This window comes from Hypomesus transpacificus, chromosome 11 (assembly GCF_021917145.1).
Source record: "Hypomesus transpacificus isolate Combined female chromosome 11, fHypTra1, whole genome shotgun sequence".
NCBI classification, from domain to species: Eukaryota; Metazoa; Chordata; class Actinopteri; order Osmeriformes; family Osmeridae; genus Hypomesus; species Hypomesus transpacificus.
Window position 1 is genome coordinate 14,422,384 of NC_061070.1, and position 13,551 is coordinate 14,435,934.

Here is a 13,551-nt window from a genome sequence, read left to right on the forward strand (position 1 = left end):
AAAGCACATTCCAAGACAAGAGGCCCACTGTTCCTGATGACGTATGGGGCTTTCAACTTTCACAACCAGTCAAGATTGGCATGTGATTAGGAGTCATGTTCACACACTGCAAACTGTTTGGTAAGACAGTACGGAATATCTTATGTCACATAAACTGTATGGGGAGGTCACGTTTGCATATTTCAACTGCATTAAAATCAACTTAAGGGAGGCATGTCAATTTCTGTGTGCAGTCACCTTTTCTCAGCATCCGACCTTTACTGCTGTCAAACAGGTCTGGAAACACTGTGTCAAAATTGGCATTTGGAGTTAGTTGCATGTTACTGAAATAACTCTTTTCAACAATCAAGTTCAGCGTTTGTTTGTCAAAAGACTTCTTCAGAAAGGTTGAAACCTTTACAATTGTTCCTTTGAGGTTCTGTTTCAAATTTCAAAATTAAATAGTCAAGAAGCACTGTTTAAATTTTGAGCAATATTCAAAGTTAATATTTTTCATCCAATCTCTGAAGTTAATAAATCAAATAACATTTATGTTTTTGAAGAATGTTTTGTATGTGTCTTGCCTTCTTCATTTCTTCATAAGTGAGAAATAACATGTCAAAGTTGTCCATTTGGCAATACCAGTCCTTAACATGGTCAAACCAAGAACTGCTAAAAACAATATTAAGGATGAGAACAAGTGATAAACTGCTGGTAAATGATTTATTAATGTATTTTTGTGGATTATTACTGACCAATAATATGTGTGAAGGAACTAATAAACCCACCATTTTCCTCCACAAATTCTTCCAGAAATGTGTTGAAATCTGCTTTGTTTTTGTCTTTGTCTTCTGACATTGTGGAAGTGGTAAAATGATACTGCCACATCTTTGGGGTTTCTTGCAAAGTAGATAATCTAAGACACAGAGTAAGCATTTGTCAGTCATGACAAAAAGGCAATGAAGGAATAATCATAGGGTATATAACCAAGTTTATAACTACTGTATCAGTACCTTTCCCCTCTTCCTTAACCCCTGGGGTAGAAGACTAGAAAAATGTGAGAGGCGAACAGTCTTGGTAAAAGTGTTGATTTACTATTTATTTAAGTACTGTGATCCATTTCTTTCATTTCTACCTCTATCCATGGTACAATACTCATGTTGTGTTTATTATGATCTTCCTCCAATTCATCACAGTTGATCATTAATGCAAGAACATACTGCATCCATGTTGTCCCTGTTGGATGTTACAGGGACACACAATGACATTATTTCGTGGAATTTGGTTATCATGTTGCACATGTAACACACATATCTAGGCCCTATCAAATGTTTAATGAAGTCAAGAATCTTAAGATAACAAATAGAAATACAGGTTTACTTGACTTTGGATAGGTAATGACAAAAATGTGTCCTGGATTTCTATTTCCTGCAGAGAATCAAGATAACTTTCCTTGTGAACATTCCTAATAAGATTTAAGCCTTTATAAGACAATAGTCCAGGTTTAAACTTAAGTGGTTCCTCTTCCATTTCTGAAAAAATACTGATTGAAGTTGTGACCGATAGATGAATGGTCAACTTTAGTTAATGCAAGTCAAGAGCAACAAAGCAAAGGGTGAAAATGCAAAGGTCAGTTGTGAATTGCTACACAAGTCAATGCCCAAGTTTAAACCAGATTTACAAAATAAATCCATTTATCCTAACCATCTCAGCATGTTAAAATATCAGGTTTGTTTAATGTCTGGGATTGTATGAAGAAACCCCCTCCCATTAAGAAAATGTGCATATTCATTAAACAAACTGTCACGTAAGATGCAATAAGGTAGAAACAAGCATGGATAGACTGTCATGGCAGGATTTTCAAGAGGGTACATCGTAAATCAAGAGATTGCACACATTACCGGTCCTAGCACATCTGGCGCCCTAAGCGAAATGTATCAACACCCCCCCCCCAAAACGCAACACGGAGATATGACGTGGCGCAGTTGGCGCCCTCTGCTGCTTGTGCGGGAGGGTTAATTAATGGATGCACTTAGGAAAATGCCACCCTAGGCGGCTGCCTATGTCGCCTGTAGGAAGGACCGGCCCTGATTGCACAGAGAAGGCTTAAAACAGCTTCTATAATAAACATTCACTTTATTTTGAGGAGAAAAGACAGCAGTCAGCTTTTTAGACAAGTCAGCACCTATAGATACTAATGGGCACTTTAACACTTTCCTAGTACCCTTTCCCTTATATTTGAGTTAAGAATCCTAAAATGTTACAAACAGATGATATATTTGTTGTCAAAATCTAGATGTGAATACTCAAGAAGAAATCTTAGTTTGAGCACACTTCACATGGTCAAAATATTATATCACATTTTATTCATACCACACCCACAACCATAATACTCCCCCACAGACAATAACAATTAATCATTGATTACAACGATGCATATTTTATAAGAGTGGTTGTCATTCATTCAGCTGAATAGGAATCGCTGTTTCAGGCCCACAATGTGTGAGATCCTTTGGAGCAGCAGAGCATGGTTCTCTCTGAGTCATTTATTTTTGTCCATCTTTGCAAATGCTTTCAACAAATGTCACAGTTGCTTTTAAATCAACTGATAGTCATAGGATGCCTATTAAACTGCATAAACAGTTTTCTTCAGTCAAGTGTGATGGTCTTTGTCTGTGCTCCCTTCACCCATTAAGGTGCCATCTATCACATAAAACAGAAAGGAAGACATGAGTTGACACAGGGAGGCAGGCATTCAACTACATTTAGTCAATTTATATAAAAATATATTTTTTTACTGAGAAAATAGATACCTCGAACCGGCTGTAGATTTTTTTCTCCTTTCGCATGCTTCTGATCCTCTGAAGCAGATTCTGTCGCTCCTTATCAGTCCTACACTTCCCACTGGACTGTGATCGTTCAAGAGTCCCTTCTTCTACACTCTCCACCCTGTGAGCCTCATCTTCTTTGGCATCATCTGTGACAGCGGTTTCTTTGGCTAGCTCTGCTCGGCTTAGGCTGTTTGCAGATATCTGTTCTAACAAAATCTTTGTATCATCTCTGAGGTTACTACTTGACAGTACCTTGGCAGTAGATGAATGGTAGCGGGACTGGCTTATTTTTGAATTACTTGACTGCGGTGAAATTGGAATGACTTGATCTGATGCATTCTCTAAAGCTGATGGGGTAACATTTGCTTCATCAATTTGTGATTCATGGAAAACAGATTCCTCAGGAGATGTTTCAGGTTTTGACTCCCCACAAAGTTCACTTAAAGGCTCCTTATTCAGGCTACTGTTTTCAACAACAATAGATAGATTTATAGTATTGGATTCCTCTGAAGTAGAGTTGGGAATTGGGTTGAACTCTGTTAGAACTGGATTGACTGAGGAAGTAGAATTAGTCTGCATAGATGAAGAGCATGATTCTATGTGTGTGGGGAAGAGAGATTCACTTGATTCTGTTGAGGTGGGGTCTGAAAGGGATCTGAATTTGTCTGGGGTTGGGCTGATCTTGGGAGTGGTGACCTCTGTTTTGTCATTCTCAGAAGACGCAACTAAGACAGTGTCAGGGTGAGATTCAGGGGGAAAACATGATTCTGTTGCAGTATAGCAAGAAACATCTGTCATTATTGGAGAGAGAGATTCAATCTGAGTCGTTTCTGACAGAGAGCTATGTTGTGTTTGTGATTCGGGGGTATTTTTGGGACATGGGGTAGTGGAGCTGGTTGAAAAGAGAACAGGATGAGGAGTGGAGCTGTTTGCTGAGGCAACAGGATGTAGAGTGGAGCTAGCTTTTGGGGAATCAGGATGTGGGTTGGAGCTAGTGGAAGAGGAAACAGAGTGTAAAGTTGAGCTGGTTCCTGTGGTAACAGGATGAGGAGTTGAACTTCCTGCTGAGGTAGCATGAGTAGAACTTGTTTCTGGGGTAACAGGATGAGGAGTCGAACTTGTTTCTGGGGTAACAGGAGGAGGAGTCAAACTTGTTTCTGGGGTAACGGGATGAGGAGTAGAACTTGTTCCTGGTGTAACAGGATGATGAGTAGAACTTGTTTCTGGGGTAACAGGATGAGGAGTCAAACTTGTTTCCGCGGTAACAGGAGGAGGAGTAGAACTTGTTCTTGGGGTAACGTGGTGAGCAGTAGAACTTGTTCCTGGTGTAACAGGATGATGAGTAGAACTTGTTTCTGGGGTAACAGGATAAAGGGTCAACCTTTCTGCTGATGGAGCAGGATGAGGAGTACAACTTGTTCCTGGAGTAACAGGATGAGTGGTATAATGAGTTTCTGAGGGAGCAGGATGAAGAGTAGAACTTGGTGATGAGGGAGCAGGATGAGGAGTAGAACTGGTTTCTAATGTTGCAAAGCTGGGCTGTTGAGCAGAGATGCGTTCTGTATGGGGTGGTGTAGGGGAGCTGGATTCTCCTTTTTTGGTCTTAAATGGTGGTTTGACTGGAAGGGAACTTTGAGATTCATTGGCTTTAGTTTCTTCAGGGTTGATTGGCAAAACAGACTCATCGGGACTAGCCGACTGACTGGACTCAAAAGGAATGGAAAGGGTTGAGGTGCCAGATTCTGGTGGAATAGTTGGTGGACATGGTTTTGTTCCTGGGACACACTGAGGAGATGAATTAGATGGAAATAAGTGGTCTGTTTGGGGTGAAACTGATGAACTGGGCTCATTCAAAGCTGGTGTATAATCTACGATTGTCCCTTTAGAGAGACTTTCACCGCATTTTGTTGAGGTTAAAGTTTTAGCTGAGTAATTTGAAACCGGAGCGGGATGAAGAGATGATAGCATATTAGATTGTGTGGGTGCACGAGATGAGGAAATTTCAATTTGTGTTGATTGATTAGGAGAAGGTGATGATACTGAAGAGATACATGTAGGGTTGATTGATGAGCCTGTTGAACTGCTGTCAGGTGGTCTACACTCCTTTTCAACTGTGTTTGAGCCCACCAAGGCACTATTTGAGGTAGTAGGATCATTTTCCTTTATTTCTATTACAATCTGATTTCTCTTCAATTCAATCTTCTCAGCATCAGTAGAACCTGGAAGTACTCCCTCATTACTAGAGACACCCTCTTTGTTAAGGGGTTGAGAGACATTTTGGGGAATATTTGGATCCTGCTCCTTAAGTTTAAAGGCCTCTTTGGGATTAAGATGTGATTGTCCACATGTTGCTGTTGACATCTCGCTCTTTATCTCCTGAGAAAATGGTGTTGTCTCAGGTGTTCTATCTATTTCTGCTGGCTTGACTGATATATTGATGGCAGCTTCTACTGTTTTTTGGGGAACTTCAGAGAGTCCAGGCTCTACCTTTTGGGATGCGGTTTCGGTTCTTTGGTCACTTGGGGTTACTGAGTGATCAGACTTTATGCAAGCTTTTTCAGCGATGTTCACCACTGGTGCATTCTTTTCAGCTTTTCGCTTGGCAGCTAACTCTTTGAAAAACATAAGTCTACTATCTGGATCACTCATGTCTACATAGGTCATACTGCTTGAAAATGGCTTGGTTGAGTGTGTTAGTTGTTCGGTTTTCACTTCTATTTCCATTGTTTTCAGTTGCTCATCTTGAGAGCGGGGTGGGTGTACTGACGGTAAAACAGTTTGCTCTGCGTCAGTAGGTTTTGGTTGTTTCTTTATCTCTTTGTCATCAGGAAGAACTTTAGGTGATTTTGTTACATCTGTATCATGGACTAAGTCGTCAGATTTGGAAGACTCAGTGATCGTGCTGTCAGTACCTAGTGACTTTACGTAATGGCTCCATTCAAAAGGTTCCCGGGTAAAGGATCTCCGTTTTACAAGCATCGGAGAGGCAAAGGGTAATTTGGATTGGTCATTGTCATTCTTGCTTGTTTCCTCATCATGCTGTCCAGAGGTAGTTTGCGTGTCTTGGGAGAAATGCTGCTCGAGTTGAGAACTAAATATTAGTGAGGATCTCAGCCTAGAACTCCTCTGGATTGCTGCATTGTAACTCTTGCGGAAAGACTCTTCCCTTTTTACACAGATCTCTTTGGGTTCCTTAACCTCCGCCTCCTCTGTCTTGTCCCCTTCTGTAGTTGATGATGACTCTGATGGTGTTGTATCAGCCTCTGATGACATGGTGACAACAATATCAGGCACTTTCTTAAACTCTGGTAGGACCGTTTTGGTGTAATATGGGAGCTTACTTACTCTAGGTGCTGTTTGAAACTTAGGTATTTCTTTAGTACGAAACATGGCGTCTGACAGCACTTTACCGGAGGACCCGACTTGTACATGTTTAAGAGGCTCTTCAAAAGGATCAATCCCAATGGTTGGTTGCATTGACACATCTTCATCTGTATCATCAAAAGCACTGAGATATGCGCTGATCCTCCAATCTCGCATACCCTGTTTGGCATTAAGGTCTGGTGTTTCGTGATCTGTGTTGGGCCCCTGGTAGAACTCATTTTGGCCAGAAGGAATTTTCTGTGTTGGGGAGCGCTGACAGGCATATGGCTGTCCGATACTTATTCTTTTTGGATGTGGTAGACCAAGTGAAATCTCTCCTGAAGTTGCTTTGACAGAGTTGTCTTTCATCGCTACAGAACTGGTGGATGACAAATAATTGAGTACAGGGTCATAGGGCTCAGGCTCCATTTCTGGTGGGTATTCAGCTTGTGTATACTGATCCATCGAAGGATACCCATAACCCCTGAACTTATCATAGCCAGCATAACCTGGTTCTGGTTCTGCTCTCTGGTAAAGAGGGTGTTCCCTTTGTTGTTCTCTGTGCATCTGCCTCCCCTGGGTCTCAAAGCCCTGCATGGTCTGGTGCTGCATGAATCTATATGATGAGGCTATGCCATGAGCGCCCTCAGCAAAACTGTGCCTTTTAAATTCATTTGAGTCCATTGTGTTGGGAGAGGGGACCATAGGGTAACCTTGCTCAATAAGAGATGGATCCATTCTCAAATGCTGGGAAGAGTTGTACATTTCCAACTGTCCTTGGTCTAGTGACCTGTGGACACTAAACTTGTGCTTCCTGAGAGCCATCTGTTTCTGATCTACGTACATTCGCTCATCAAAGGAATGTCTGGCCCATTCCATAGATCCAGTGCTTCCTATGGGCAGGACTTTTCTAGGATCTCTGAATAATGGTGTCTGATCAGTGCTGCTTAGCCTGTCAGACAGGCTGCTGAAGTCTGGCATTGGAGCTAGTACATTTTCAAATATCAAAGGTTGGGACTGGGCAAAGAGAATACGAAATTCTTCATCAAAAGTAGTCACCAGCTGTCCAAGGAAAAGATGAGCTATGCAGCGGTGAATCTTTTCAAATGACCACATAAAGCTGAAAAATAAAATATTTGATTGTAATGCAATTAATACAAGATTAAATACCTTTCTTCTAAGATTTTGATTTATTTGTCTTTTTCTGAGGCCTCACCTGTAGTTTCCACTCAGCACTGCTCTACAGTCTGTCAGCAAGAATCTATTCATCATCTGACCCTTGAAGGATTTCCCAGTTCGACAGTAATAGGTCAAGCCAGACACTGTTCTCACTCGCATAAACTGTAATAAAAAAAGAGGAATAAAAACAATCCCAGGAACAATGACTCTATTCAAAATAGCCCTTAATTTCCACAAACGCAGAATTTTTTCAGATAATTTTCGGGGCATTTTAGTGCTAAATATAAGAACATGGGCCTCTATTTTCTCTAGGTGGCAGCAACACACCATAATAAATTCCATGAAATGTCAATGGTTTTCCCCTTTAAATAGTAACATTTTAGGAGCTTAACTGACAAAAACAAGAAATCATTATATACAGAGACTCACCGGAATATTCTCCAAATTTACCCGGCAATTGGAAACCATGTTAGTAAAATGGTGCACATTATGTTCATCCAGAAGGATATAGACTGCAACATTTCGCCCAGCAGCGTCCAGAATATCAGCAAATATGTCAACATCTGTAAACATGTCCATTACCACGGCTACCAGCTGCAGAGAACATTTAATTAGAAACCAGTATATTATAGGCACACAGTTTGTAGTAAAAAGCTGACGACACTGATCTGACGTGTCATGTCTTAAACACAATGCAGTCCACTCACTAATCAGCCACACACATTCATTTAATTTCAGACTTATCTATATCAGATCAGACTGAAATGTTGCCTTTTCTTTGAGGAATAAGTTGCATAAGCATGTCATGAAAAATAAAATACACCTACTTGTTGAGCATTCTTAATAAGTCGACGAGCATGTTCTTTGATACTGGGCATATCAGGCTCAGATGGGTTCACCAGTGTGGTGACTTCTGTGGGGCCGATGAAGCGATGTTGTTGGGGCCAGCCGAGGTCAAGGCCAGGTGCATCCAAGTCAGAGTGCATGGGCCAGTATGTGTCTGAAGATCCCTCACCCCCAGGGCCCAGGTACAGCTCAGGTGCACACAGCTCAGGCTGTGTGCTCTGATATGGCATCTGTGTTGTGTGCTTAATGTACTCAACCTCCTGTCTAGAGAGGAAGTCAACCACATTTGCACTCTTGAGAAAACCATAATAGCCCTCCAAGTCCTTCTCTACAAGTGCATCAATAGCCAGGCGATACTCCTCTCGATAGTGGGGAGGCAGATAATGAGGGTCCAGAGGGTTATCTCCAGCTGATGAGCATTGAGAGCGGTGGGCCATAGTGATCTAAGGATACAAATACACATAAAAATAAAAAACATGTTTCACTACATGGATATACACTTGGACATAGGCGGAAATCCTGGGGGGGACAGGGGGGACACGACCCACCCCCCATTCTAGGAAAAATATGATCAATAATAATAATAATATATATATTTATATGTAGGATATGTGTTTCAGCAGTAATTTTGGTGTCCCCCTCAGGAATTGCTCTTGAGAAAATGTCATATAACTGTCCTCCCCAAAATGTATAGCAGATTTCTCTCTTGCTTGCCAGGGACCACACTGCCACATCAAACAGGATATTGAGTTGGTCACAGACAGGCATACTGAAATAACACGTTTAAAATCACTTTCCGAACCCTGTCCCTACGTAACCCCTGACCCAGAAACTTGAAAAGATTGTGTCACAAGGTTTAAACAATAATACCAACGAATGCACCTCCTCCCCCTTGTCCAAACTGAATCAAATTCACCAGTAAGTTAATATTTTATTATGGGGAAAAACACCTAATAGTTTACCTAGAAGTCTGTAATGTATGGAACAACATAATCTAACATTTGGTACAATAAACTGGGTAGGCTACTATACAGACAACAAAATCATTTAATCCATACAAACTGTCTAAATAAGGCTATCTTGAAGCTACAGTCTGACAACATTATGGTAGCCTAACCCTTACTGTATTGAACACGTCTTTCGGTTGAAAAACACGACTTTCAGTGAAAGAACTAAGCAATATTCGTCTTGTACAACAACTTACAATGTTTGTTTTAGTTTCCCTCAAAAGTGTAAATAGTAATCACCTCTCAGCTCGACGTAAAGTTTATTTTCGTTTAAGTTTCTTCAACTCACGTAGCCTAGTCTATTATCCTCGTCGTCAGTTAATTTTCTACAGCCACATCCTCAGCCTACCGGTGAACGACTTGTGAAAGAGCTCTGTTGCGTAGTTTTATCATCTTCGCAGGCCAAACCAGTTTATTTTCATGCTTGAGGCAAGAATGAAGATTCTTTGGCCAAGACACTGTCGTCAATCTTGCCCCGCCTTGCGCACTGTTGTCCAAGTTAGATGTCCCCAAGGCTTCCCGAAATGAGCGATCGCTCGAGTCCCTGACCGAGTCGAGTGCGAACTATCTAGCGCTAGGCTAGGGAAATACAGAAAATATGGTTTAAGGACAGTTCTTTAATCATTAGCAAACGTTTTGACTTATGTGAAGGGTTACCGGCCTATTGCCTGGAACAATGCAATATCACATTTTCAGGAGTCCACAAAATGCTCAGATTCCAGAGCCGTTCTCTTATCCAGATTTTCAGATCATTTGGCAGTGTGCGAGAGAGGGAGGATTGTTGTGTTACCACGGCGACCAGTGAGGGTCAGTGTTCCTGTACGCCAAGCAAGAAGTTCTGGCTCTTTTCACTATGCAAGTTAACTAGCTAGCTTGGGTAGACTAAAAAACATTTTCCCCATTCCCAGAACCCACCCTCTTTCTAATGACCTAAACATGAGCTCCCGAAAAATGACATCTTCTGGTAAGGCTGGAGCCAAGGCACCCTTGAAGAGAGCAACTCAAACCTCAAAGACAGGTACAGTATGAAAGCACTGCTCTGTATACAGTGAGATGGGTGCTCACTAGATCGGGTGGGTGACCAATTAAACAACTTGTGTGAACTTTTAGGCCTATAAATAATCAGTAGGAGGCCATGTCATCTGGATTACTGTAATTTGTATTTACACTATATGTCCATCTGGATACGTTTCTTCCTTGTGAGTTTCTTATAGGCCTACTCACAAGGAAATTTCATGACAACAAGTAGCAAACATCTCGTTTGTCATACAGTCATGATGTTCAATATGTCTCTTTGTGTACCCCTGAAAAAGGAGCATCTCCACAAAGCAGAATGAGCACCAAGGTGGCACAAGGTGGCCAGTCCAAAAGCACAGCTGACAAGTCCACAGGTGTTACCCCCTTGACAGAGACAGTTCTCACAACACTATCAAAGAAAAGTTAAGTTTTGCATCACTCCATCTATATGATGTATTTGCCATCTTCCATTATTAACAGACCACTTGGTCTATTTTATTTGAGGTGGATTCTATTCAGATAGTAGATCTTCAGCCAGTTTTATCTTACAACATTAGATTAGATTTGTGTTTATACCAGGGGCGTAGCCACGGGTAGGCCTGGGTAGGCACAGGCCTACCCAATTTGTTCTAAGGCCTACCCAAAAACGAAAATATCTCTGAAAAATTATGCACCGGGTGCACATCGCAAAGTAAATAAGTAAAAAAAACTGAAAAGATGCCTATCCATATTTTTCTAGGCCTACCCCCAAAAAAATATTTCTGGCTACGCCTCTGGTTTATACCGTATTTCTCTGTCTCTAAACATCCCTCCTACCTCTCTACTGGCCCTTTGTGTACATTTTGGACATTACTTAGCTCATAAACCTTAGTTACACTTTACAAGAAACAAGGAGGAGTCTGGCGTTACTAAGTAAAGGACATTATGTAATTCAAGTGAGGGCCTGAAAACAATCCCTCATTGTTCCCCCTCAGGCAACACCCATCCAGTGCACATAGAGAAGTAAGAACTGTAGCATCATGAAAAATGGCATACACTTGTTCATATGTTGTCTCACAACATACCATAGGGCCATACCATAGGGCCAAAGGGGAAGGTACACTTTTGCCTTCTTGCCTTTTTATTAGATCAACAAGAAAGTTCCTTCCCTACTAATTTCTGTATCACACAAAAAAATGTTTAAATAAATTAATGTTTTGGCTGTGTAAGTATTGGTTTGTAATTGAATCTAAAATCACTGTAATAAACAAATTCCTCAGGGCAAGCAAAACACCAGGCTGGAATGAGTGTCACAAGACATAGCCTATCTTAGACATTGGTAAACTATTCAAAGAATCTGCACTGAGGTTACACTAGATACTGTAGTGTTGAATTATACTACACAATGTTTTGGCCACAATTACACACCTACTCTTTTGGTAGATGTGGAGCTGAGGCGAGAGGAGCAAGCTGCAGTGACCATTCAGTGTGCTGTAAGGAGGCTGCTGGCCAAGAGGGAACTAGTATGGAAACAGAAAAAGAAGCAGGACTATGAGGATCTAATGGAACACTTGGAGAAAGAGGTTAGTATAATATAAAAGAGTCATAGAAAGTCATTGCTGATTACGATAAACATAACTTTTTGTTTTTAACTTTGTGTGATCTTTAAATTCAGTGTTTTTGTCTGAAGGCTTTTGTGGCAATAGTGCGAAGGAAACAACAGGAGGCACAGCAAGAGAGGAGGAAGGAGGAGGAGGCGAGAAAGAAGAAGAAGGAAGAGCAGCTCCTTCAGAGACGCCTTCTGGAAGCAGCTTTTGATGGGGAGACAGAAGTGGTCTTAACAATTCTCAAGGAGGTGAGTTTAACCTACTCCTGAACAGTAGGTGACAGTTTTTGAATCTGACAAGATGATTATCCTTTTCCTTTACTTGCTATAGGCATCTGAGAGGGACACACAGCGTGGCCTTGGGGTTGAGAAAACAAGCAAACGCCAACAGCTGCTCAATCAGCTCCGCATGACAAATATCACGGATGCCAACGGCAACACGGCTGTGTCAGAGGCAGGAGCAGGGGGTCAGCCTGAGGTCATCACTCTATTGGTAGAGAGAGGTGCAGACGTTAACACACAGGTGAGAGCACCCAGACACACTTTCACACGTGGAGAGGGGCAGCTGTGGAATTGTTTCAGGCAATGATGTATGGGTATGGATGTACGTAGGGTGCGTTTGGACGGACACCCATCTTTAGGGCTGCCTTTGGGGGTCACCTTGCGGCAGTGCAAACCCTTCTGCAGTTGGGGGCGGACCCAAGAATCCACGCAGATGATGGCAGCACCCCGGTGCAGGTGAGCATTAATGTGTCTAGTGTGTGTGGCCTACTTTACTTTATTTTGTGCGTTGACTGCGTGTTTTAGGCTCAATCTCTGTGTTTATATTGAAGGTGGCATCTGGTGAGGCCTTGGTATCAATCCTAGAAGGCTGGGACCTGAGCATCACTGACTGCATGCTAAAAAAGATGAGGGCAAAACAACAGAGGAGCACTGAGGAGGAGCAAAAGTTGAAGGAGGCAGAGACTGACTGGTGAGAGACACAACACATTTCCACCTCAACTCCACCCATGCAGATCCTTTTAGAATCTAGATGAGCAATGGCAAACAAAATATTTATTTAGAAATACATAAGTGTCCAAGCATGTCCAGCTCCCAAGCATGTCCATCTAGCTTAATCTCCTGGCATTCCTATTTAGTATTTTCTGAAGGTCTTCTTCTCTCTTTGCTGTCAAAAGTCCTGGAAAGATAAAGCAGTGGAGGATAGCTGACTTTTTTTGCCCCTATTGTTCACTGATAGGGAGTTTTGTGCAAAGGAACAATGGCCTGTGTTTTCCCCCAGTTTGAAAGGAGAGGTGGAGCAGCTCCAGAAAAAGTATGAGCAATCCCAGAGAGAGGTAACATATGGAGCCAATGATTCCAAGTTAACACAATAATGAATGTGTCATCACTCTTTCACTGTCTTTTTTTTTGCATGTTAATTTGCATGTTAAGGCGCAGAAGGCTTATGTAGAGCTGAATAAGCGGATTACAGAGCATGATAAATGTCAGAGGAAGGGTATGGAACAAGCAAAAGTCACATTGCAGGTAACTCTAGAACTTGAGTAAATAGCTCTTATCTCATTGCCTTTGGACTGACTCATGTTGAGTATGTGTGTGCGTGTGTGTGCGTGTGTGTGCGTGTGTGTGTGTGTGGGAACAGGTGGTTCATGACACAGAGGATGTATTTATGAAGACTCAAATTGCTGCTCAGCTGGCTGCTGATCAACTATCCCTCGCTAATCTGGCACTGAAAGAGCAGTCA

General features: G+C 41.8%; 2 protein-coding genes and 1 pseudogene across 3 annotated transcripts; 1 reads left to right on the forward strand and 2 right to left on the reverse strand.

Moving 5' to 3' along the window:
- Positions 1-29: 29 nt before the first annotated feature.
- LOC124473443 lies at positions 30-1,595 on the reverse strand (annotated as a pseudogene).
- Positions 1,596-2,098: 503 nt separating this feature from the next.
- Positions 2,099-9,680, reverse strand: fam83ha (family with sequence similarity 83 member Ha). 2 transcript variants are annotated; one of them, XM_047028832.1, is made up of 6 exons: positions 9,403-9,680; positions 8,180-8,641; positions 7,782-7,946; positions 7,390-7,514; positions 2,793-7,293; positions 2,099-2,682 (listed from the first exon to the last, which is right to left on the reverse strand). In XM_047028832.1, exons 2-6 carry the CDS (start codon positions 8,633-8,635, stop codon positions 2,671-2,673), a joined length of 5,259 nt encoding a protein of 1,752 aa, XP_046884788.1. In that variant the 5' UTR covers positions 8,636-8,641; positions 9,403-9,680; the 3' UTR covers positions 2,099-2,670. The 2 variants fall into 2 exon arrangements, with proteins under 2 accessions (XP_046884788.1, XP_046884787.1); XM_047028831.1 differs by having other exon boundaries at positions 9,446-9,651.
- Positions 9,681-9,820: 140 nt separating this feature from the next.
- Positions 9,821-13,539, forward strand: LOC124473442 (IQ motif and ankyrin repeat domain-containing protein 1-like). The gene is made up of 11 exons (XM_047028848.1): positions 9,821-10,012; positions 10,114-10,223; positions 10,519-10,644; positions 11,645-11,784; positions 11,877-12,056; positions 12,139-12,330; positions 12,420-12,545; positions 12,641-12,780; positions 13,090-13,122; positions 13,242-13,334; positions 13,450-13,539. The coding sequence occupies exons 2-10, from the start codon at positions 10,142-10,144 to the stop codon at positions 13,258-13,260; spliced, it is 1,038 nt and encodes a 345-aa protein (XP_046884804.1). The 5' UTR covers positions 9,821-10,012; positions 10,114-10,141; the 3' UTR covers positions 13,261-13,334; positions 13,450-13,539.
- The last annotated feature ends 12 nt before the right edge of the window (positions 13,540-13,551 follow it).

Bases quoted from the DNA above. Each gene is read 5' to 3' on its own strand.
- fam83ha (XM_047028832.1), bottom strand. From the start codon at position 8,635: ATGGCCCACCGCTCTCAATGCTCATCAGCTGGAGATAACCCTCTGGAC. The intron at 7,947-8,179 runs GTAGGTGTATTT...TGTTCTCTGCAG, and splicing joins TTATTAAGAATGCTCAACAA to CTGGTAGCCGTGGTAATGGA. The intron at 7,294-7,389 runs GTGAGGCCTCAG...TTTATTTTTCAG, and splicing joins GTGCTGAGTGGAAACTACAG to CTTTATGTGGTCATTTGAAA.
- LOC124473442 (XM_047028848.1), top strand. From the start codon at position 10,142: ATGAGCTCCCGAAAAATGACATCTTCTGGTAAGGCTGGAGCCAAGGCA. The intron at 12,057-12,138 runs GTGAGTTTAACC...TACTTGCTATAG, and splicing joins TCTTAACAATTCTCAAGGAG to GCATCTGAGAGGGACACACA. The intron at 12,331-12,419 runs GTGAGAGCACCC...GGATGTACGTAG, and splicing joins GTGCAGACGTTAACACACAG to GGTGCGTTTGGACGGACACC.